The sequence below is a fragment of the Carassius auratus genome, chromosome 14 (genome assembly GCF_003368295.1).
Source record: "Carassius auratus strain Wakin chromosome 14, ASM336829v1, whole genome shotgun sequence".
Classification (NCBI taxonomy): Eukaryota; Metazoa; Chordata; class Actinopteri; order Cypriniformes; family Cyprinidae; genus Carassius; species Carassius auratus.
Genome location: NC_039256.1, coordinates 19,980,979 through 20,004,554, shown reverse-complemented (window position 1 = coordinate 20,004,554; position 23,576 = coordinate 19,980,979). Strand labels below are relative to the sequence as shown.

Below are 23,576 nucleotides of genomic sequence, written 5' to 3'. Positions count from 1 at the left end.
TGAGAACAAGTATTACTTAATTTATTTTTCTATTTGAAACCATGCATTTTAAAACTTTGTGCATTACCCTATTTTACTGTTCCAAATAGTGCAAAATGAATCTCAAGCATGACTGCTTAAGTTTGCAGCTCTGCCCATATAGTGGACACCCATTTCTCCAGAGGGTTTGGAATGGGAAAGAGGGGTGTGCGTTGTTCGGAGGTGGGGACAGAGGTTATGGATGGGGTTTGGGGGGCTGAGTGGTTCTATTTAGCCCTCAGCAGCAGAACGCCCCCCCCCCCCCCCCCATCCCTTCCCTCCCCCAGGCTTTGTATGCCCTGAGCCCCACTCCTCCCTCTTTTGTCACCCGGCCATTCCGCTTTGCTTAGCATACACAATGGGAGCTCAGTGCTCGGGCTCCTGACGCTGCATTCTGCCTGCGCACTGGGGAGCGAACACGGCCAAGCTGGGGGGACTGGGGGAGGGTGGGGGTGATACTGGGGGCCAGGAACACTGTTTGACTAAATGCCACCCTGACAACCCCCCCCCCCCCCCACGCACCAACTACCACCCTCACCAGCCTCCTGATACTTACCAAACACATACACACACATACACAGATGGAGCGCACAAAACAAGTGCCATCCAACCAGACCATGGCACTCGGCAGAAAAACAACCCTAAACAAACAAGTGTTCCCATCATGCCGGCTGTAACTCTCTGTGCGGCGATGGCTCAACTGGAGCGTGACTGAGCCTGGCTACATATGTGTTCTCTTTATCTCTCCAGTGGGCCGTCGGGCACCGGGCCCATGTTGAATTATAAGACCTGGCCCTCTGAGACTTTGGGCAGAAAATTAATCCACAATGCGGGGGCGCGAGTATGTTCATTTGAAACAATTAAACTATTTCACGCCCCCTTGACAAATCAATCCATGGAGACATGTGTTTGTGTTATGTAAAATTAACGGTGAGTTACGGTTTCCAAACGTCCAAAAAAAAACATCTTTTAACTTAAACACTGGCATTACCAACAACAACAAACACATCTCACTAAAATGAGGGACTACCCCATACTAAATAGTACATAGTATACATTATATATAATCAGGGAGCTGGGAACCACTTTAAGGGGCTTTAGCAAATGTTTAAGGGGGCCTCAAAACGGTTTAAAGGTATTTCAATTAATACAATTTAATTTAAAACTCAAATAAAATGCTAAAAACTGCAGTAAAATATACATAAAAATAATATATATAGACACATTAACCAAATTTTGTTTTTTATCAATACTTTAAGTGATGCCAGAGGCTTTGGCACATGATGGAGTGACTACAGGTGCATCCCCGCCAGTCCCTTCCCAAACATCTGCGTCTGGTGCCTGGACCCCACCAGCCTACTGAACACACAAACACACTGTCACATGTGGGCACACAAGCATACACACCACCCCAGAGATGGATCTGTCACAGTGGGCACAGTGCTCACCAACTAAGACGGCATGGAGAGAGTGGGGTGGTCTGTTGTGTTGTGTATGAGGGAGAAACAGAAGGTGTGTGTGTGTGTGTGTTTGTGTGGGGGGTTGGAGGGTGGGTTCAGTTTGAGTTTCAAAGCCCTGCTTGTTCGCCTATATTTCACACCACAGTGACATCTTAAAGACCCGACAGGCCTGGTCGCTCTGTCCTCTTTTTTCCCATTCGGAGGGAGAAGACAGAAGCTGGGGAGACTGTAGCAGGGGGGGATTGAAATATATGTAAATAGCCCCCAAAGGGGATCCGAATTTTATGGGTTCAGAAATTTAGTTCAACCAACCTGAATAATCAAATGTGGGAACAAAAAAGTACCCCCACCCAACTAACTAGCACTAACATCTCATACTCCCCCAAACCCCACACATACATTCTCTCACAGCCTCATTTCTCCAGCTATCAACAGCTCGCGGTCATATAGTGTAATGGTACCTGAGAACAGGCTCCACACGAGTGAGACGAGAGGAAGATGAGGAAGGAATTTGAGGAAGGTGGAAGCTGACTTCATACCTGATCAGGCAGCACAGCCGGCTCCTGATTACAACACCATTTTCCCAGCGGGCCTTCTGCCTCATCCAGCACCTCTGAATATGGAGCAGACGGGCAGCCAATCACAGAGCGGCTCTCTCTCACCTAATGACAGAATTAAGGCTTGTTTGGATCGATTTTCTCAGATTTTACAGGCTTTCTGGAGAAAACCACACAATGAGAAAACTCTGTATTATTGCGTGGGAGGTCTAGCATGTAACAGAGCTAAAAAAAGTTATATTTGATAGATCATAGGATTATACTGAGCTAGTGGTATGGGAACATTTCCGAAGAGAAGTGTTTGCAGTCAGGACACAGGACACAGTATTATTATCAGTATTACTAAATATAGGTAGAGATGAAATACCCATAGCTATAACTCTACCTTTCAGTGTATTTACATTTATTTATAATATACAAATACACTTCCAGTCAAATGTTTGGGGTAAAACAATTTTTTAATTCAAGAAGGACACATTAAATGAATCAAAAGTGACAGTAAAGGCAGTGCAGAATGTTTCAAATAAATGCAGTTCTTTTGGATTTCCTATTCTATATATATATATATATATATATATATATATATATATATATATATATATATATATATATATACACACACACACACACACACATTTTAAATATTCACACTGTTTTATGTAGTGTTTATCATTTATTAAAATGAACTTAAAACAACGAAAAATACTTTTAAAGCATTTATTAATTAATTAATTAATCTTAATCAATATTCATTTCAACATTTAGTGATATATTTGGACCTTATTGTAAAGTGTTACTGTCTTTCATTTTTTTATATATCTTGTGTATGTATGGTTTGCAATTTAGATTTTGCTAATTCTATTGTTTATTTATTCACTTTTTCAATAAAATCTTGACTATTACAAAATAATACTTTCAAACCAAAAGCTCTATTCATCATTTCAGGTGGAGAGAAGTGTATTTATAATCTTAATAGTAAAATACAGTTATTTGATTAAGAAAATAACATTTGTATGGCTGTTTTCAGCTTAGAGTCACCGAAAATGTGGCTCTCCTCCCCTAAGTGTTCAGTGATTCTCTCTCCTGCCTTACAATGCAGTCCTTTCCATTAAAAGGCTTTACACAAAGGGTTATGACACTCGGGAAGCCTTTGAGGGTCTAGAGCACAAATCCCTTGAGCTCTGTCAAACTGCATTAAACCCTCAATGCTGCAAAGGATTATTAAGAAAGTATTTCTAGTAATTATTAAGGGCAATATTACATGAGCAGCAGCAACTGGTGGATCGGGACTCAAAAATGGGTCACAGTTCCGTTCTTAAAAAAAAAGGAAATGATAAGCAAATCATCACAAAACAAATAGACTTGTCAGCTTTTAAAATGGTTAGAAAACACTTGCCATATCTGTTGTTGTTGATGTCAAGGTTCCATCGAATCAAACTGAATTTCTGTATTTTGGCAGAAAGTAAACAAATTAGGCATGACTTCATCCTCAAAAACCATGGACAAAACAATTCAATGAAAAAGAAAATATGACATGAAAAGTTAATTATGCACAATCTTTTGTGGAGATGAGAGAACAGGAATAACACTTTTATTATCAGCCATATTCCTGGTCACACAACTGCCTGTTGCTATAAACCAGAGAAAGTGAGACAGAAAGAGAGAGACAGGCAGGAGGATGGTGGTTGTCGGCAGACCTGCAAGGGCTCTTTCTCTCCACGGACCACAAGAACAACACATCCAGACACCGACACAGCTGTGCTCATTGAAGATTGTGCTAAAACTCACCCATGCACACACAGACACTCACACAACTTTAAGCAAAGTCTCTCTCTCACTCTCTTTAATTCCCTTGCTCTCACACACATCATCATGCGCTGAAAACTTCACTGCATCAGGGTGAAAGAAGGGGCTGGCTATCGGGCCTCACACAAATCCCCGAGCCACCTTAAATCCCCATCTTTGACCCACCTGTCAGTCACTGAGGTGGCAGCTACTGAGCTTCTGCAGGCAGCGCAGCTCTCACACACAGGCCTCTTTTACATCTCAACGGACTTAAGCTAAATACTAACGACTCCCAATCAAGAAATGTCTTAACACCCATCACCATCAGCACTTTACATATTAGAGTGTATAATCCAGTCTACTGGATTCCATTATCTCGTACCTCAGGAACATTTAATTTATTAGCCTATTTCATTAAATAGTTTTAAATTAAAAAATAAATTAATACCAACTAACAACCTTCTGATTAATTTTCAAGGCAAAACATAGGCCTCCAGTATGAATTAATAAATAAATTATAATAATAACAACAATTAAAAACAGTCAATTAAAACATGAAATCAACCAAATACCTTCTGATTTCTTGATCATCAACATTTTTATTCTGATTGGTTTACTTTACATATTTCTGTGTAGTGGAATTCGTTCTAATACTCTGTGAAAGTTAAACCAACTGTGTCAATAGCTTCTAGGGGAATACGCCAGAGGGCAAACCACCGCATGTCAGACGTATTCCAAGTAACGACAACTAAACATCAGATTTTATTCAGCGTTCACATGCAAAGACAGTCTCCAGAATAATTAGTACATGACAACAAGCCTACACATACATACCAGCTCTGTGTAATTTGCAGCGAACACACCTGTCGAGACATGAATAACAAGATGCTCAGGTAAGATTGCCCCATAACACACCACACCACAGAAGGACCTTAAACCTTTGATTCTCGTACTGTCAATCTCTGACACGTCCTCAGCCATTTTAAAGGCACAAACAGGTGCCTAATCAGGTGAAGAGAGAAAAGCGCCAAACTGACACAAGCCAAGACAACACAAAAAAAGTGCTTTTTTATGACTCATTCAGTCACTAAATCACCCTTTTCCCTTTTTTATCCCATCGCCCTGGCTATTAAATCACCATCTTGACCCGTTGACCCAAGGCCCGGGCTGTAAAAAAGCCCCCCGCGGGTCACAGGCCTGATTGGAGCATTTGAATATGAAATGCGCTCGGCTGGGCATGGAAACAGCTCGGCGCTGCGAGAGCCACGCTGACCCCCAGGAGAGAGGCCCACCGATCAACGGTTCTGGGGACAGGGAGTTCTCACTCCCTCTCCCGTTCGCTCTCCCTCTTTTTCAAACTCTCTAAGTATGGATTTACATGGCCCGTGAGGAGGGAGAAAAGGAGAGAGGGATGAAGGGAGGGAGAAAGAGAAGGAGAGCATTTGAATAAGAGAAGAGGCAATTCCTGTTAGCATGACAAAGGGGGCTGCCATCATTCCTGATTGGTGTCACAGTGCGGGTCTATAGCCAGCCAGGCCCCCTGCGTAGCTTGATGTGTGGAGCTCAGGCATGTTTATGCATCCGAGGTGTGATATTTGCCGGGGGTTTGGAGAGAGGGATGCGAATGAACTTTTCGGGTTCGACTCGTGGGACAAAGTACGCATTTCAGAGCTTTACGTCTCATTTGACCTATAGAGCGCATGGTGAAAAGGATATCACGTTAACCCACAGTTAAAAGCCAAGATTGGTTTCCAACAAAACAGGGCATTATAATGAGCTTTAACACCACAATAATATTATTTTGACAAGTGAGGCCTGTAGGCGCAGTCAACATCGGCGTACACAATGCTCAATGAGATGAAAAGCGTCCAAAATGCAAGGGAAAAAAGCTAGGCTTTTATGCTGGGTTTTGTTTATTTTACGTTATCTTCGGCTACTGCTCATTAGCTGGTGTTCCTTCTCACCCTCACAAGTAGCTAGTCGCACCAGCTACTGATCTTTCTACAGGCTCACTCACATGCTACAGACACTGGAGTGCTGCTCTGAGTGACAGGCTGGAGTGGACAAAATAATAAAGCTGTTGATGAATGCAAATTTCAAAATATCATATTATGCAATTGTGACTGAGACTCTAAAGACTAAACATGGGGGAGAACCAAAGAGGACAGCACTTAAAAGCAGGACACAATGCCGGCTGACTGACTATGACATGAAATATCAAAACAAATACAACTATGCATCTGTCTTTTGTTAAATTCCACTGTATTACATCCTAAATGCAATTCCTTATGCTATTGCTATCACAAAATTTGATCCATTATTTATCTTCATGTCATTCCAAACCTTTATGGGTTTCTTTCTTCTGAGGAACACAAAAGAAGATATTTTGCTAAATGTCTCTGTCATTTTTGAATGTCATTGTCGAGACAAAAAGTGTTTAAAAAATGCAAAAATGAGGGTTAGTAAATGACCCATTTAACCTTACAGTATAAGTTATGTAATGGAAAGAAATTACAAAACATTGAGGCTCATTATCATTCTTTTATTGAGTCAATGAAACTGAAGTGAATGAAACTGGAGTGGGGCACTTACTGAAAAAGAAGCATAAAAGAAAACAAGCGTAACATTTGTACACCCCTCCAGACATGCCCCAATATGAGCCTTTGGTGCACAAATGCACATCTTTCAGAGAAATAACTGACTAACAATGGCAACTAATCAATAAACAAGTGAGGCGCTTCTGCGTAGAGTCTTATTTCCATGTGCTTGGAGAACTACAAGATGTTCACCTGAGTGAAGACATTCAAGAATAACAGAGGAGGCATTGGCGATTTGGACTAATGTACGTACTTTCCGAGCATCCTCAAAACCCCTGACATCACAGACATGACAAGGAGTCATCACACAGGCATAATACTATTGTTCATCTGTCAATCTCGGTTTCTTCTTGATGACCCAACCTACACTAATCAATATCTGTGGCCTAGATGAGAGGCCTAATCTCCCCAGTTTCACATCCCTGCCCCCAACCCCTTAACCTCTGCACTGCAAGTATTGTCTCTACTTTCCCAACTGCTTTCACTGTCATTGCACATGTAGGTTGTGTATCACTTATCAACATTTTCTCCTTCTAGTATTTACCAAAATATGTGGACTCTATTAAGATCTGCTTCAAAAGTTTCCACAAAGAAAAATCCCTGATGGGATGTTAGTTTTTCTTTAAATGGATAGCAAATCAGTTTTTGAAGTTTTCTGCTTCTCAAGTTTTGTTTTTCCCTGAGGGAAAGACCCTAATAATCTCACATTTAGAGTTTCAGTAAAAAAAATCTTAATGTGTCATACTGTAGTCAGCTAAACCTGCAACTAGACTTCAATATTTACTGAAACATTTCTCAGCAAATTCCATAATGACCAAAATTATCTAAACTATGCTATCCATGTTAGTTTTAGTTTTAACTCTATAATTTTACTGTATGGCAACAACTTTCTTGTCCATTTTTATTTCTCTGAAAGAATTTGGGGAGAAATGCCACTTTCATTGCAACTTGTAACTGCATTATGTTTTTGGTGAAATAGTGGCTCGTATGAATTGAAACAATCTGCTTACATGGCCCATGAGGAGGGAGAAATAAGAGAGGGGTGAAGAGACAGAGAAAGAGAGAATCACATTAAATACACATTAAATATACATTTCAATATGAATCGCATCATACAAATTCATATGAAATCGCCACCTTGTAAAATATTTGAGATCAGGTTGAATTTAAAAAAAAACTGAACCTGACATTTTTCACTTGGTTGTTTGTCCCCAAAATTGTGCCATCTGCCCTAGTGTCACTCATACTCCTCCAAATTCTATCTTGGACAGGCACCCTAAAACCTGTTTCCGTCCTGCGTCAGAGAAACTCCCTGCACATGCTCCACCCAAGAGAGCAGTGCAGACGTTAAGGGCAGGGTAGTTCCACATTCAGGGAAATTTCCACACTCTCAGTTTAGGCTCCACGGCTCTACGAGGGGTTTCACTAAAATATCATCATGACTAATTCCCCTTCAGTCCAGCACTTCTCACCGTGTTCTCACCCAAATACTACAAACGTGCATCGTTTAACTTAAAGTGTGGCCAAGACTGGATGCACCAGTGAAAAGTTATGGTTGTATAGAATGGGAACATAGAATGGGAATTTATGGATATTGGGCAAAATTGAACTAAATTCATATAATAAACATCTACAAAATATGTTAAAAAAATGTACATTAATATCCATGAAGGCAAGTGGTCCACAGATTGGCAACATTACTTAATAGATTCTGACTAATCAAACTACAACACAATATCACCTACTAAGTGTCTAAACTGCTCTATTTATATCTCATTAGCTAAAGTCTTTCCATAAAATAGCCAGGCCCCTTGCGCTAAGACTCTATTCATTCGAATTATTTACTCTATGCTGACATCAATGCAAGTCACTTGCACCTGGACTGCAGGGCCAAGCCTGAATTGGAGCAGCAGCCGCCCTTTAAACCTCCCACTCTACATTCTTTGTGGTTGTGTAATGCCATGGAGATTCAACCATGGCTATAATTACCAACAAACATCAGAATCATTGGAGAGGAGAAACAAGTTGGCACATTCACCTAGACTAGATTTGAGATCATCTTTAAATTTCAAATAATACTGATAATACTCGTACCTAAAATGTATGACTTTCAGAAAAATACATATAAGAAATGACATCCATATTCTAAATGCCTGATGCCTGAGTTTCTTCCCTTAAAACAATGACTGGCATTTATAACATATGAAGAACTTTTAACATCTATGGAAACTTTCTATTGCACAAAAGCTGAAAAAAAAATGTGTTGTTTTAAGATCTGTTGCATGAAAGGTTGTGGGAACCCAAAAAGAGTGTTGGGGGCAAACAATGAAGCAAATCGATACAGAGACTGGTGTGAACTAAAGAGAAAAGTGAAACAAAACTGAACAAGGCATCAACACATATTTAATACATGAACATAAAATGCAGAGAGGAACCAAAATCATGACACGTGCTGCAAGAAGAGGAAGAGGTTAGGTTTATGTGTACAAGAACAGCAAACATACAATAGTAAAACAAGACAATGGCCAAAAGCAGGAGAGGTGAGCCTGTCTCTTAGATAAAGTGCAGGAGAATGGACAGCTCTCTGAGGTGGGATGAGACTGTGAGGGTCAACTTAAAGTCCTGACCCCGTAAGGATTGGATGCCATTTTCCCACGGCGGGAGCTGATCTAATAGGGGCTCGTCAACGACATCTGCCCCAGTTCAGGGAGATTAACTCACCCCCACACCTCGACTCTAGTCCGTCCTCACAGCCCACATGAGTCTCACTCCAGTGGACAGGCCCAACAGCAATGCCTTGAGCCAGCCTGCTAATCAATACTAGGATATTCTGTTTTTAGTACACAACACCACAGCAAGTCCAGTCTGGCACCATTGAAATACCACAGAGCCTGTTCACTTTATTTTTCAAACACACCCATTCTTCAACTGACGTACTGTAATCTGTGTATGTTCGTGATCAGGAGTACTAAAAAAACACCTAGCGATTTGGAATGAGGAGTTCGCAATGAGAGTTGCTGAGCAGGTTCAGTGAACAAAATTGATACAGGACTAGTGCCACGTTTTTAATTCTTAGATTGGCACATGTATTCAAATACGTCAGGAATAATCATAACACTCAGAAAAAGGGGAAGGTAGACAGTTTGAATAATATATATTTACATATAAAAAAGACCCACAGCAGAAAGCAAGTGAGAAAGCTTTCTGTCTCTAATGCCATCTAACTCCAAATCCAGCATGCTTGATTGTGGTAGTGTGCAATTATGTTGGTTTGGAAAAAGGGTTAAACAAACAGCTCCAGTGAGGTCATAAGCAGATGGAAGTGGGGATATGCCTGCACTTGCTGAGTGGGCACAGTGCTCCACATGACTGAGCGAGCAAGTGAGAGAGAGAGAGAGATAGAGAGGGGGGCCCACTCTGTGCTGGAAGGGACCTAATGTATTCTGCTATCAGTACAGCTTCACTCATGTGAATTTAAATACATGTATTGTTTGAACTGGAAATTGATAATATCAATAGTGTCACTGTGAATGTCAAAAAATAAAAACAAATCTGGTACCCAGCAAACTATTCATATCAGACATATGCAACAAATTCACCACTGCATCGGTCATAGTTGCTTTAATTATTTATTGATATATTTTTTTCTTTTAAAATTAGGAAGCATGATGGGCTGTCTCCAACACACTATTACTTTCAGGGAGGTCTGTTTAATCTGTTGGCATCCATAGAGTTGTACAGGGCTAATCCAAGCACAGCAATGAGACATGGATCAAACCTGTCAGTGAATGTGGGAAAGACAGCAGCCAGTACATGCACTGAACGGCTCTGGGGAATAAAATGCCCCGAGATGCTGTGCAGCTCATCCTATAGTGTAAAACTATCAGGTGCACCAATATTGTGAAATTCTGTTGCACACTCAGTGTGACAATGTCATTCAAAAAGATTGTTTCATATTGCTGTGTGCAAAAATCTGAAGTGACTGAAGAATTTGAGTTCTTAAAAGTATTCCTTAAATAAAAATCTATTGCTTGAGAATTTAAGCAAAAATCTAAATGTTTGAGATAAAGGGTTTAAATTTTTTTGTAAATACAGATAGTATTTGTAATGCAACACACCCTTACAGTTTTACTGTTGAGAAGTTTCAAGTGATCCAAATCAGTGAGTTGATTTGACTTCGGAAAATGTGAGGTGCATGGCAGAACGGATAATTATTGAACACGGATGAACAAGGGATATTTCAGAAACAAGTTAAATCAAGTATCTGAGATTTCAAAAAAAAATAAGAAAAAAAAGCTTGCTCAATTCAAAATTCTCAAATCCGTAGAGTTTCAAAAAAAGTAAAGGATTATTAAATTAGAGGTTTCCCAGCCTGATCCTATATGAAAACTTAAGGTCACTAGCATAAAGAGCTTTTTAGCAGTTATTTACAAAAGTAGGCTTATATATAATTTTAGAAATCAATATGTTGATCTACAAAAAAATTACATCTATATTTAAATTTTCAAAGAACCATTTCCAGCCAAAATGTATCTTTATTAGAAGGGTGTGTTTTTTTGTTTCTTTGTTTTTTTAACCAAAGATGTTGCAAAGACATTGAAGATTCTTTATTCTTTATGAACATATGTTAGACAAAACATTTAGGCTATTATACATATTATATATCGAGAACTCAGTAGTTGAAATGACACCCTAAATTACATGAGGCAGTCCATAACAGCCTTGTATGTGCCTCCTTTTTCTTGGCTAACTACTACAAGAAAGGTATGGAAAAATGGTTGCTTGACACAGACAAAAATACAATATTGTGTGATAGTCAAATCACTGAATAATGTACAGCAAATATTTAACCTCTGTCTGACCCCAAAAACATCGCCACAACATAGTAGCTGAAATAGTGAAATAGCAACCAAATAATCCCTGCATTAATCACTAATTATGAAGATAATTGTCAGAAATTATCAACCGTTTCATCGTCAGGTTTTGACAAACTCAAAGGATTAACGATATTTATAGTAAACCACAAACTACTTCTGAGGAACTGTATGTACCTGGACTCAACAAGTGAAAATGCATGAGGGTGGATTACACAGTTTATATGCATGACAGTTCATGTGTGTTAAAAAAAATATTTTCCTCCATTTATATATTTAGGATTTTCAGTTTTATTATGTTTTGTGTTGCACATTATTGCAAAGGAGAGTTGTCTCACCAACAGCAAGTAAATCTTATGAAAACAGCATATTTTGAAACAAGTTTCATTTTTATGATTTGTAGTAGGCTATTATCAGAACTGAGCTTACAGTATATACATATGATAATTCAGGGAAAATGACATACAGTGTTTAGGCGCCATGCTTTAATTCAGTGGTCCAATATATAGAATGATACTTGATTCATTTACAGACAGATTGTATTTTTAGGCATTTGAAAGGCACAAATATATCTGCGGTTTAATAACAATCCTCGGGGTGTTGAAATCTGATTGGTAGCGGGCGTATCTGAATTCGCGTATTTACTTTTCATTTAACCGATCGCTTCAAATTACCACATTTGGCTTAAAGCGAATTAGTAATTCTGTCACTGGTTTTCTGGTAGACATACGATTCAAAGAACCAAACAATTCACTGAATTAAAAAAAAAGTAATAATAATAATCATATCTAGCCATTAAGTTTTTTTTTTTTGTACAACAAATTTATTCATTTAGGAATAGGATGGGCTCGAGTAGAAACGTCAGTTTAAATAAAACTCTCCGTCCCACAAAATGGGTTAACCTGATACTGCCATAACATCACAGAAAGAAACATTCACAAAAAAAAAAGTCTAACATTTCAACAAGACGTACAATGGTTCACAAGCTTTAAAAAAAAACTCACTATAAATAAAACAAACTTTGCGCTTGCAACCAGCACAGTCTTTCATTTCAATAAAACCTAGTTCATAAATGAACAACAAAAAGACTAAACATATTTTTGACAAAACCGACATTCTAAAAAATAAGTGTAAACATTTATGAGTGAACATAGACTACTCTCCCTCCATTTCTTTTTCTTTTTTGTTTTTGAAATACAGCCTCTTCACGGAGCCACGTGCCCTTTTCATACAGACAAACTCTGACGGCAAATAAGTCAGAAGTCCAATATTCTTCTACAGACGTTGATTGCTTTACAGCTTATGATAAAAAGCTCCTCTGCAATACAATTTATTCTGAAGTCCCCGATATGTCGTCATAAAATGCTTTAAAACGGACAACTCATTGAGATTAAAAATAGTTTCTTTTTTAAAAACGAAATTGAACTTCGATTCTTTTTTGCAAATCAAAATGTTCAAGTATCCGAAGTAGGCTACTTAAGTCTTTTTTTAGGAGTCTTTCAAATGTGGGTTAGGGGTAGCGTTCCGTTCACGCCAGTCCCTGCGCTTTGATAGTGCGGGTGGACGCTGTGTAACCGGCTGCTCTGTAGGCTGGCGTGGTCGGCGCTGTCTCCTCCGGGGGGCAGGTACATGCTTATCATATCCCTCAGGTCTCCCAAACAAGCACGTTGGGAATGAGAGGTTATGGCCGGAGGAGGAGAGCTGGGTTCCGTCTTGCACACTGAAGCCATGGAGCCCAAACCCATTGCACTGGAAGTTTGCTGCGTGTATGCTGGTGACATGCTGTACGTGGACGCGGCATTCATGTAGGTCTGGGCCGTGGACATCATGGGGTACTGAAGCCCCGCCATTTCGTACCGGTGCATCTGCTGGATCTGGGGGCTGTTCATGCTGGGATGCTGAGGGTAGGCCAGCTGGTCCTGCATGAGGGAGTACGCGCTGTTCGTCCAGCCGTTCATGTGCGTGTAGTCCATCCGCTGACCCACTGACACGGCGTTGTTGACAGCGTTGGCACCGGGTGCCAAGAGTCCCCCGGGCAAGGAATACTTGTCTTTCTTCAGCAGGGTCTTGGTCTTCCTGCGGGGACGGTATTTGTAATCCGGGTGCTCCTTCATGTGCATGGCTCGTAAGCGCTTGGCCTCATCAATGAAAGGTCTCTTCTCGGCGTCAGTCAAAAGTTTCCAGTCAGCACCGAGGCGCTTGCTGATCTCAGAGTTGTGCATTTTGGGATTCTCTTGTGCCATCTTCCTCCGCTGACCGCGGGACCACACCATGAAAGCATTCATAGGCCGCTTCACCCGGTCCTGGTCGTTGGAACTGTTGTTTTTGCCGCCCGCAGCCGAGCCCGTGTTGGACTGCGGAAGGGGGCTTTTAATCTCGGTTTCCATCATGCTATACATTCAAACGACTTGGAAGTGGTGCCGCGCACTCTTACGAAAACACTGAAGTTTAAAGAGCCTCACCCTATTAAGTAGCCTGTAGTCAGTAAAAAGTTCGAAGAGATGAAACTCTGATCAAATGAGAAGCATCGAACTCTTTCAAAAGTCTCCTCACCGGTCCCGTATGTCTTGCTCTGCTCTGCCACGGAACTCTGCAAAGTTGTGCGCTAAGCTCAGCTGTTAATAGAGGCTCGGCCATGTGATTTGGATTGACAGCATAACAATGAGCTCAGCGCCGACCAATCAGAGAGCGCCTCACACTTTGCCATCCAAGCAGCGCGCTGCCTGTGCACTGTGCTTCAGGATGCACTTTAAGTGGGATAAAATAACTACATCAGGGGCATCTGTGCACTTCTGACAAAATTGATCACTTAGCAAATATTTTTCTAAAGCGGCCAATCCCTACTTTTTCAGTACAGAATAGGTTATGGATTTCGAATTTTCCCCCGAAAAATGCACAAACTGTTCATCGTAATACAGCACAAAAAAAACATGTTTAATTTGTTGCTTAAAATAAAGACAAGAATCAGGTTAGATCCTAGTTAATGGAATCAACTATAAACTTTGCATCTAGTAATGGCACTATAAAGGCACAAAAATAATCGTTAGGCCTAGTTAAATATTCAGCATATAATTAAATTAAAAGCTTGATTTATTTTTTTAAAGAGAAAGGGCAAACTTGCATCCACTGATGCAAAATCTTAGCTACATCAAATGGTATGCTACCTTTTTTGCTTCACCATTAATATAGATTTTTAATTAGCTATTATTATTATTTTCAAGATAATCTCCTATTGTGGGAATTAAAGCTCTTAAAAGTGATACTGATTAAAAGTACGATTTTAAAAAAGCAATTTATTTACATTCTTTGTCTCATACTTTATTTTATAACTTTTATAAGTCAACAGAATAATAGTTTGCTATGACACTATAACACAATAATTGCGTAAAGACAAACAACCAACAAAAATAGTTGTTTTTAGAAACACTCTTCGCATTTTTGGTTAAGCGTCCGCGACCACCTCGTGAATAGAAAATTAATACAGTAACGCCCCCCTGTGGAACAATAGTATATTGTCCTGAAGCAAAAAATAATTCTGATGAGTGACAATAACTACAAACAAGTTCTCTAAAAACGACTTTTTAGAACTGCCACGCTAGTGTTGAGTGTACGTTGATTATTACATTTATATACCACCAGTTACTGTCAACTGCACTCATTCCGTGTCTTATTGTGTGATTTACAAATGTCTTTAGACGTGTCTCTGCTGGGAGATTTTCTGTCTCCCGGGGAGAACTTCGCCTACACCTTCCAGTAGGTCAGTATTAGCACATCACCCATCGAGAACATCATCATTTAACACATTCAACGCCACTGAGACTGAACGATTACAGTAGCCTACTGAATATTCACGATGGGCTTTTAACACCACACACTAACGACTTGGCCATTTAGATAAGTTTCACCGTGTGTGTGACCGATTTGTAGCATTCGTACACCAACACGTCTCCGTTATTTACTCTCCAAACTACTCTTAACAAGTACGAGTGTTGTTACCCGATGTTGATATTCAGGCACGAGGTTTGCAATTGTAAAGCAGGGCATACATTATTCATCATAGGGCAATATATGAAAGCGTGATCTTTATAATTAAGCATTATAATATATAAAAATAATAATATACCATTGCCCAATTAAATTACTGAATTATAGTAGGCCTATGCTACGATTTTATTTTGATTGTATTTTTTTCTATAGCTAGCCTAAGTTAATTTGTAACATCAAATAAAACACTAACATGCATTTATGTGATTTGTAGGCTAGAAATAATAAAAAAATCACTGTCAAATAAAATATAATTCTAATTTTCAATAAAAATAAGTAACCATCCCCCAAAACAAAAACAGTGGATTCTCTTTTCCCGTCGTTTTCAATGTAGTAAAAAAAATCATAATTTAGAACATCATTAGATTATTATAAATAGCGATGTAGAGGCAGTTATGACAACAGTTCTTTTTGGAGACTTGTTCCACGAAACCGGTGATTTATCCGAGTGGTTTCAGGAACATATCCTCTTGTAATCTGCTTATGGAAATGTAGGAGACAGCAGGAAAAGGAAAACTCCCAGTTACCCGGAGCTCGGTAATGAGGGCTTCTGTTCTCCAAATTTCCCAATTAACGAGAGCTAAGGCCGAGGACCACCAGGAAAGCCTCCCAGTGTTCAACATCATTGAGCTCAAAACCGAAAATCACTCACGTGTGTGATGGCCGAGCAGTGAATTGTCCATTAGTGTAGCAGGCAATAAGCACTGTTCAAATGACCCGAATAGTCACTGTGCAGCAGATAAATACAATAAGGAGGCCATTGTGTGTTAATTAGGCTTCCACTAAAAAATAAGCGCTAGTGCAAACCTATAAAACTATTTATCCGTGCCATTGATAAATATCAGTTCCTTACTGACTTATGTCACGTATTTGAGCTGTGAGATTTTTATTAGCTGAACGTTTTAACAACTCGTTCTGAACTATTGAGAGACCAACAATATCCTAACAATAAATCACCACATGACTTCTATTCTTTATCGACGTGTAAAGTCCTTTTTTTTCCAGAGCCCTGGATTCACTTGTTAATTAGCTCAACCTAAACAATTAAAGTGGAAGTAAATAATAGCAAAGCGCACACAGAGCTACAAAAAGACACTGTTTTTCTACTCTAATAAGGGTTGCTTATACAGTTACTTATACTTATTTAAACTGCTCTCTACAGTTTAAATAAGTGAACTTGATAGTCCAATAATCTGCACGCGACACAGATACAATAGCACTAATCAAAATTATGCGGAAAAACTATATAGTTATTTGAAATTATTTTTATTTTTAATAAATAATTTTTATGTAACATTGTTGTTGGCTATAAAGCAATACTTTTTTTTACCATTTGTACTTGATTAAAAAAGTACAAACATAAGATCAAATTCATAGAAAGGCGTGTGAATAGCCTAATACATTTTGGGGGAAAAGTTTATAATATTATTAATAATATTAGGCTAAATATATTTTGTCTATAGAACAATAACACGTTAAACACCATAGCCAAAACGAAACAAAAATACTACTACTAATAATAATAATTAATTTTAATTGAATCATCACCTGCCATTTATGAGATCAAATAGAGGCTATATTTCGCCGAACCATTAACCATTGCACCGGAATCCATTTAAACGTCATACCGTATGAATTAATAACTTTTTTGTTTCAACTCACTGGTCACGAATAAGGCCAGAGTTACCATGGTTAACAGAATGATTTTTCAATTGCAGGCACAATAAAGGACCGTCTCATTGGGATTTGCATGATTTTTGAACCGAGTATGCAAATGAAGATGCAATTTCAGCTCGCTCTGTTATTCCTATTGTATTTGGCTGAATGGTTGCGTCCCCTCTGGTTCTGACACTGGTAAAATAATATTCACTGGTCAATTAAAGAAAAGAGGCTTGAGTTTGACCTTCTTTCAGATGTCACCGCGAACTACTGGATGATATCCTGTTGTTTTATTTGAAGCATATGAGTTCGGTATTTAAATTTAAATCAGCAGTGCTGTAAAGTAAATTTATTTGAAAAAGGACAATGCTATTTTTACCTAACTTATTTTAGGTATTTTGAGTCACTAATACGTGTTAAGCGTGCTATTTGTCGTTGTCACGTTAGGCATTTTCCTTATCCTATATTACGGTTTTATTTATTTTAAAAAAGTTTATTAATAGGCGCAATTGAAAAAAACTATATGACTAATACATATTTAATTAAACCAGCTTTAAATAGAGAAATATTACAAGACACTGTCTATTCTCAGCAAGTTTGTAAAGCGCGCTTCAGCACTTTATCTCAGTCACCTGCAGAGGATAACAGCTTACCGATTGAATAACAATGGGACTTAATGGCACTAATGCTCGAATGAGACAAATAATAATAATCAAAGAAAAAAAACTGACCCTGGGGCAGGAAATAAAAATAGATCTGAAATCAAATGGTTTCAGCATTTCACAATGTAAAAACTGAATCAGATTTCTCACTGAAAATGCATGGATCAATTTCTTTGATTTTCTTTGATTTTCCTGCAGGAAAATGGAGCTACTACAGGTAATTCACCGTTGAAGACGAGCATCCGTCTTCCACTGAGGTCCACAGCTTGTTTAACAGTTTTTTCATGTTATCATACAGTCCAATAAAATATGCACTTTTACCTGAAAAAGAAATTATATATCCGTCACACTCTAGGTTATATATATATATAAACACTGATGCAAATGACATTCTTACCATCTTAGTTAAGTGGTTTTATTGTCCTGTTTTAGTCACCTAATTGTGGTAAGCTTTCAAATGAAAGTCCTTATTTACTGGAAGCAAGGCATGCTTGTCTAAAGCATGTGCCCTATTCAGATGTGTTGTATGTATATGTTTTTATTCCACTTTTGTATATATTTTCAAGGAGTAGGATAATTTCCCAGTAAGTACACAGTACATAAGAGAAGTTGTTGCAACAGAAGAATAAAGGCACATTTGAGAAGCTCTTTAGCCCAGCCAGTGATGAATAGGATTTCTGATCTAATGCAGCATGAAGCTAATGTGCACACATCATCTGCAGGGACATTAAGACATCCAGCACATGGTCTGAATACACAGTCCCTATATTTGCTCCCCAATGACAACATTTTTCTACAATATCTTTAACTTTCAGGAGGAAAATTTTAAGCGAAACATTAATAAAACCACATTTAGTACATGATGCGTTAAATGAAAATAGTTTTAACTACATTTATTCTATCCCAATGAAAGCTAATTTCAATTAAACCACTGATTTAATTTAGCAGAAAATTACTATAAATATAGTTTTGATTAAATCACTGAGCAAATTCTAACAGCACAAGCAATTGTCTTTGAGTTTGGAGGTGTTATTAGCTTTAGCTAAGTGTATCTGTGAAGGATTTTTTTTTTATTATGTTAAAGCTATATCTCTCTCTCCTGCACGTCAGCAATGTGATAATGTTTAAAATGTCTCTAGTATAAGTGTCTGTCAGACAAACGATAAGGGTGTCATGCCTAGAGCGGATTTCTTTCTTTTTTTAAACACGAGACAAGAATAAATAAATATAATTAAAGTAAAATGAAAAACGAACATTTACATTTTGTAAAGTTCCATATAAATAAATATCACATCCTGAGCAAAATACACAGAAAGCATTTTGTTAACTCTATGTTGTCTTTTGTCAGTCAGACTTGCAGAAATGGATCAGATTTGCCATCACTGAAATGCCATCATTGGCTAATTACAGACCTCATTATTTCCCATGTATCTTTTGAATCATTTCCATGTATTACAGTTTCTCCAAAACAATAGAAACTTTCTCTTTTTTGTTTAGCAGAGAATGCTGAGTTGTCTGATTTTGCTTTGCCCCAAATGTGGCAAGCAGATTGCTTTTGTTTTAAACATAATTAAGACCCCACTAATCTGGTGCCTTTTAAAAATGAAACTGTCGCTTCGTCAGACCTTCATTACTTAAGATAATATTGTGAAAATGCACAATTAATTTGCAGGGTATATCTTTAATTAATTAAATACACCCAATTTTGTAATATGATTAATGCCACAAAGTTGTTATCTCCAAATTATTCTAAAATTAATACGAAACGATAATACTTTCTGCATATTTAGCGAGAACTGAGGTTTTGGCTGTGGCAAAATCCTGAAGAACTAATTACGCCGGGTAATTCATTAAATCTGGAGGAAAGAAACAAACAAGTATAAATTGATATATTAATCATGGGCTTCATTACGTTAATCTGCGAGTGATTTGAGGTGAAAATGACAAATCTCTCTTGAGCGCCGAGCACTTGATAATGGAGATACTGGCCATAAATTTACCCTACATAAAGGCCTCATTAAAAGAAGCATAATTTAATTAAGAGTTAGCCATCGCCCTCCAAATGCATTAATTACCTTGGGTATGATGAGATGAGTTTTGGGATTACTGATGATTTCATTACAGCCAGTGTTGCTGCTAACTGTGGCAGGGACCTGCTGTTGTTGACAGGATAATGGATTGGGTGCCTGGGCATGAATCTGTTCACCTTGCCAGAGTGAGACACGGTGGAGACCGGACCCTCATAAGTGTACACTGCATAGGGCACAGTCCCACATGCTTACAATGAATGCTTCTCCTTAAAAATAACTTCATAGGTCTAGTCCACCGACATCTTTATGCTTATTAAACTCGTTACTTAAGTTGTTCTGTCAATACGGTTTACAGTTATTTTGTAATCTGTACTGCACTTAAAATGACCCACTTTAAAGTCCTTCGGGAGCAAATGTGCATTACTGTCTTTCTCTATTTTTATCATGCATTCTCATTTGCCACTAATATGGCAGTTTGCCAACCTGCACACAAACACCCTCTTTCTTCCACTCTCTCGCTTTCTGCTGGGGTGAGAAGGGCGCAGTAGGGCTGACAGCTCAAAGCCCTGGAAACTGACATGTCAATGGCAGATACAAGCTGTTGCGGTTGCACTGGCAGGGACACTTCGCAGACGCTAACTGCTTCCTCTCTGTGACAGCCTGACAAAGACATTGGACTACCTTTCAGAGCTACGTACAGACTGTATGTGGCACAGACAAAGCACTGCTCCATATCTTTAAGGACTTTTTAATCAATAAAACCTTTCTTTGGTCCAAATTTGTTATATTTATATAATTTTTGTTTATTTTTTGTCAAAATATCCCAACAAATTAGGCTAGAAACGAACCTGTAATCTCAACAATTTTAATAAAATAACTTCTTGGAATTTAAATTGCATATTACAATATTGGAGGTCTTTCAATCTGAACACTCAAGCCTGATGATTAAATAAGGAAATGGTTATGAATACTCTTTAGGGAGTACTATCAACCAATAATTAATTCATGATGCAGAACTGATGCAGAATGACGGCTTTAACAAATGATGACTTAACAGAATGACAGCCCATGACTTAATTCGGCACGGATGAATAACAGGAAGTCTCACAAACAACTCATGTTTTTTGTGTCAAAATAAAATCCTTAAACAGTTTAGTCTGTTTAGCCTCTGGACTGAAGTGAAATGCTAATAAAATCCCCCCACCCCCACCACTGAACAAGCCCCCCCCACCCCCAAATGTACTCCAGCCCACAGCTGCAGCTTTCCAGAAAGGCACTCACCATTGCACAGCCGCTCTTCTAAATATTTCCCTCTGCATCTTTAGGGTCCTGTAGACTGTTTAGCTGGAGAGAGCCGGGTAAGAGTCTCAAAATGTGCTGTTTTGAGCCGAGATGAGAGAGAGAAGGGCAGGCGAGCAGCAGTCTTCCATTCCGCAGCAGCAACGCGCCAAGCCCGCCCTGCACTGGGAGCCATCGCATTCAGCCAAGATTGCTTCATACAAAAGTTGACAATGCCCCAGTGAAAGCCATTGTTGATATTCAACATTTTTTAAATAGCTGAGCAGAATGGACAACATGGCAGACCACAAAACTTGGTAGGGAAACTGACCTGGAGCTCCTAAAAAACACCAGAGCATGTGACCGAGAAGCTGTGAAACTGAGAGAATCTCAAATAAAACAAAACACGTTACTTCTGAAGCTTAGACGATATGCCCAGTGCTCACGGTTACAGCTTGACTGAGGTTTGTTAAAAGGGTAAAACTTAAGTATTATATATAATAAAGTCAATATAGAGTTGAATACATGAATAGTGTCTATATATTCTTTATACAATATAGTCATATAGAGTAATTATTGAAAGAAAAGAGGAAAAAACATTTTTGCAAAGGATAAACAGTAAGCATGCCGGCCAAATTGAAGCAATGCAAACACGTTCCTAAATAACCCTATAAATGATGAGCTTTCTGTGCTCATCCATTTCAGCCTTTAATTGTTGTTCTGATCGTCTTGAAGGCTACTGACAGTAAGTGGTGTTTTATTTCCATCTTTGTCAAAATGACAGGCATAGATTAATAAAGACATTTAACACAGCCCTCAACACCCATCTGTTAATATGCGACCCTGGGCAAATGAAGCCTTACAGACATATAGAGGGAATTCTTATAGGTTAATTTGATTTTATAATTAAATATGTGAGGTAAAGAATTTCTGTTGTATTTATGTTCTCTACGCAAAGTGGCATAATTCAGCTTCCCAGAGGAATAATGACTATTTCATTAAGAAAAGATGAGAATCACTGCTATTGTGACCCTGCCCATCGCCCCATCTAAAAGCCATCATCACATTCACACCCCACCGACCACAGACGGCTGTTATCCACATTATTACCATACATGCCACAGGGGGCAGTTTTGTTTCACAAAAATTACATTGTTACACTATATTAAAACATGGAGTTTAACTGCTGCCACTTATTATGCATTTGTTTTCCAGTAATTAATACTCAAGACTTTTAAAGGAACTTAATTTGGACTGCTGGAGGTGTGCTCTGCATCTGGTCTGTGTGACTTCCCAGGGTTTAAAGTATGGGATTAGTCACCCAGAAAACTGTCCATCTGGAATTGCGTAATTATATTGAACAGGGACAAATTACAGCTTTGACAGCAGAGGCCGGCCCGGTCTGATCTTACAGGTGCGTAGGGGAAGAGAGAGCAAGCTGCAGGGAGAAAGAGAGATCTTCCTGGAAATCTACGTCAGTGGCACTCATCTCAAATCATTACCTGCCATCAAAGTGCTAATTTTACTCTGCACATTACACCCAATCCTCCTCGTCCAACCCCCTCCACGCTGGGCTGGATGGGGAAGCCTGGTGGGAAAATGACATTCAATCCACCGGCTGCCCCATTCAGGCCAAATTGTCAAATGATGGCTCTCCACCTCTAAGGTTTCAGGAAGTGAAAGGTGGCACCGGCCCTGGGCTTAGCCGAGGACTGAAAGCAGTTGAAGGAGGAATGGGGAAAGAGAAGAAAATCCACTGCATCCACATTTTGTGCCAATCTACACAAGGAATATCAGATATCATAAATTAATAGTTCATACATTTCATATCTTTAGGAAAGGCCAATTATCTGAAATTTTAAGAGATCGACTTGGTTGCTGAATTTTGTGGACAAAATTTTCAATAACTGTGCTTCTGTTTAGGTGAATATAATATAATATAATATAATAAAATATAATATAATATAATATAATATAATATAATATAATATAATATAATATAATATAATATAATATAATATAATATAATATAATATAATATAATATAATCATGTCCTTCCAAAAAATACAGATTTAAATTCATAAAACAGATATATAAAAAATTAATAGTATATATGAATTGCATTTTTCCAAATAAATGAATATATTTAAAAAGAGAGTAACTGACCTAATTACATTTACTGCAATGTATATATTGTTTATTTTTTGTATCATAAATGCAAATGACAATAAATCCAGATGTGATCCATAACGGTCATATTTTTAGGCCAATGAAACAAAATGCAACCGCTTTACTAAACGGATCATGTGCAACCATACGAAGCCGCTGGAACACAGAACATAAATGTGCATACAAACACAAGCACACATGTGCGAAACAAAAGCAAACTCTTCATGGCCAAGGCACACAGCGAATATGCAGAAATATTGTACTCAATGTAACCCCCCTTCCCACCCCACACCCGGAAAGAGGGGTGCTCTCTGTGCTAATTAAGTGCTAATGGTTGTGGCCCTGCAGAGAATACTAATTAGGATTTCTATTCTTCTTTTGGGTGAGCATGTACTTCAACACGGCCTAATGAGGGGAGGCAGGTATGTGTGTGCTGTGTGCT

General features: G+C 38.6%; 1 protein-coding gene and 1 long non-coding RNA gene across 2 annotated transcripts in view; both read right to left on the bottom strand.

The window, feature by feature from the left end:
- Window positions 1-21,352, bottom strand: part of LOC113113958 (uncharacterized) — a 32,795-nt gene extending 11,443 nt beyond the window's left edge. The window contains exons 1-2 of the long non-coding RNA XR_003293657.1: window positions 20,968-21,352; window positions 2,018-2,140 (exon numbers count right to left, since the gene is read on the bottom strand). This is a non-coding gene — a long non-coding RNA (uncharacterized LOC113113958). The remainder of the gene's footprint in view (window positions 1-2,017; window positions 2,141-20,967) is intronic.
- On the bottom strand, window positions 11,010-13,903 carry sox3 (SRY-box transcription factor 3). Its single transcript, XM_026280561.1, has one exon. It carries the CDS (start codon window positions 13,688-13,690, stop codon window positions 12,791-12,793), a length of 900 nt encoding a protein of 299 aa, XP_026136346.1. The 5' UTR covers window positions 13,691-13,903; the 3' UTR covers window positions 11,010-12,790.
- Window positions 21,353-23,576: the final 2,224 nt, after the last annotated feature.

Coding starts and splice junctions, on each gene's coding strand:
- sox3 (XM_026280561.1), bottom strand. CDS start 13,690: ATGTATAGCATGATGGAAACCGAGATTAAAAGCCCCCTTCCGCAGTCC.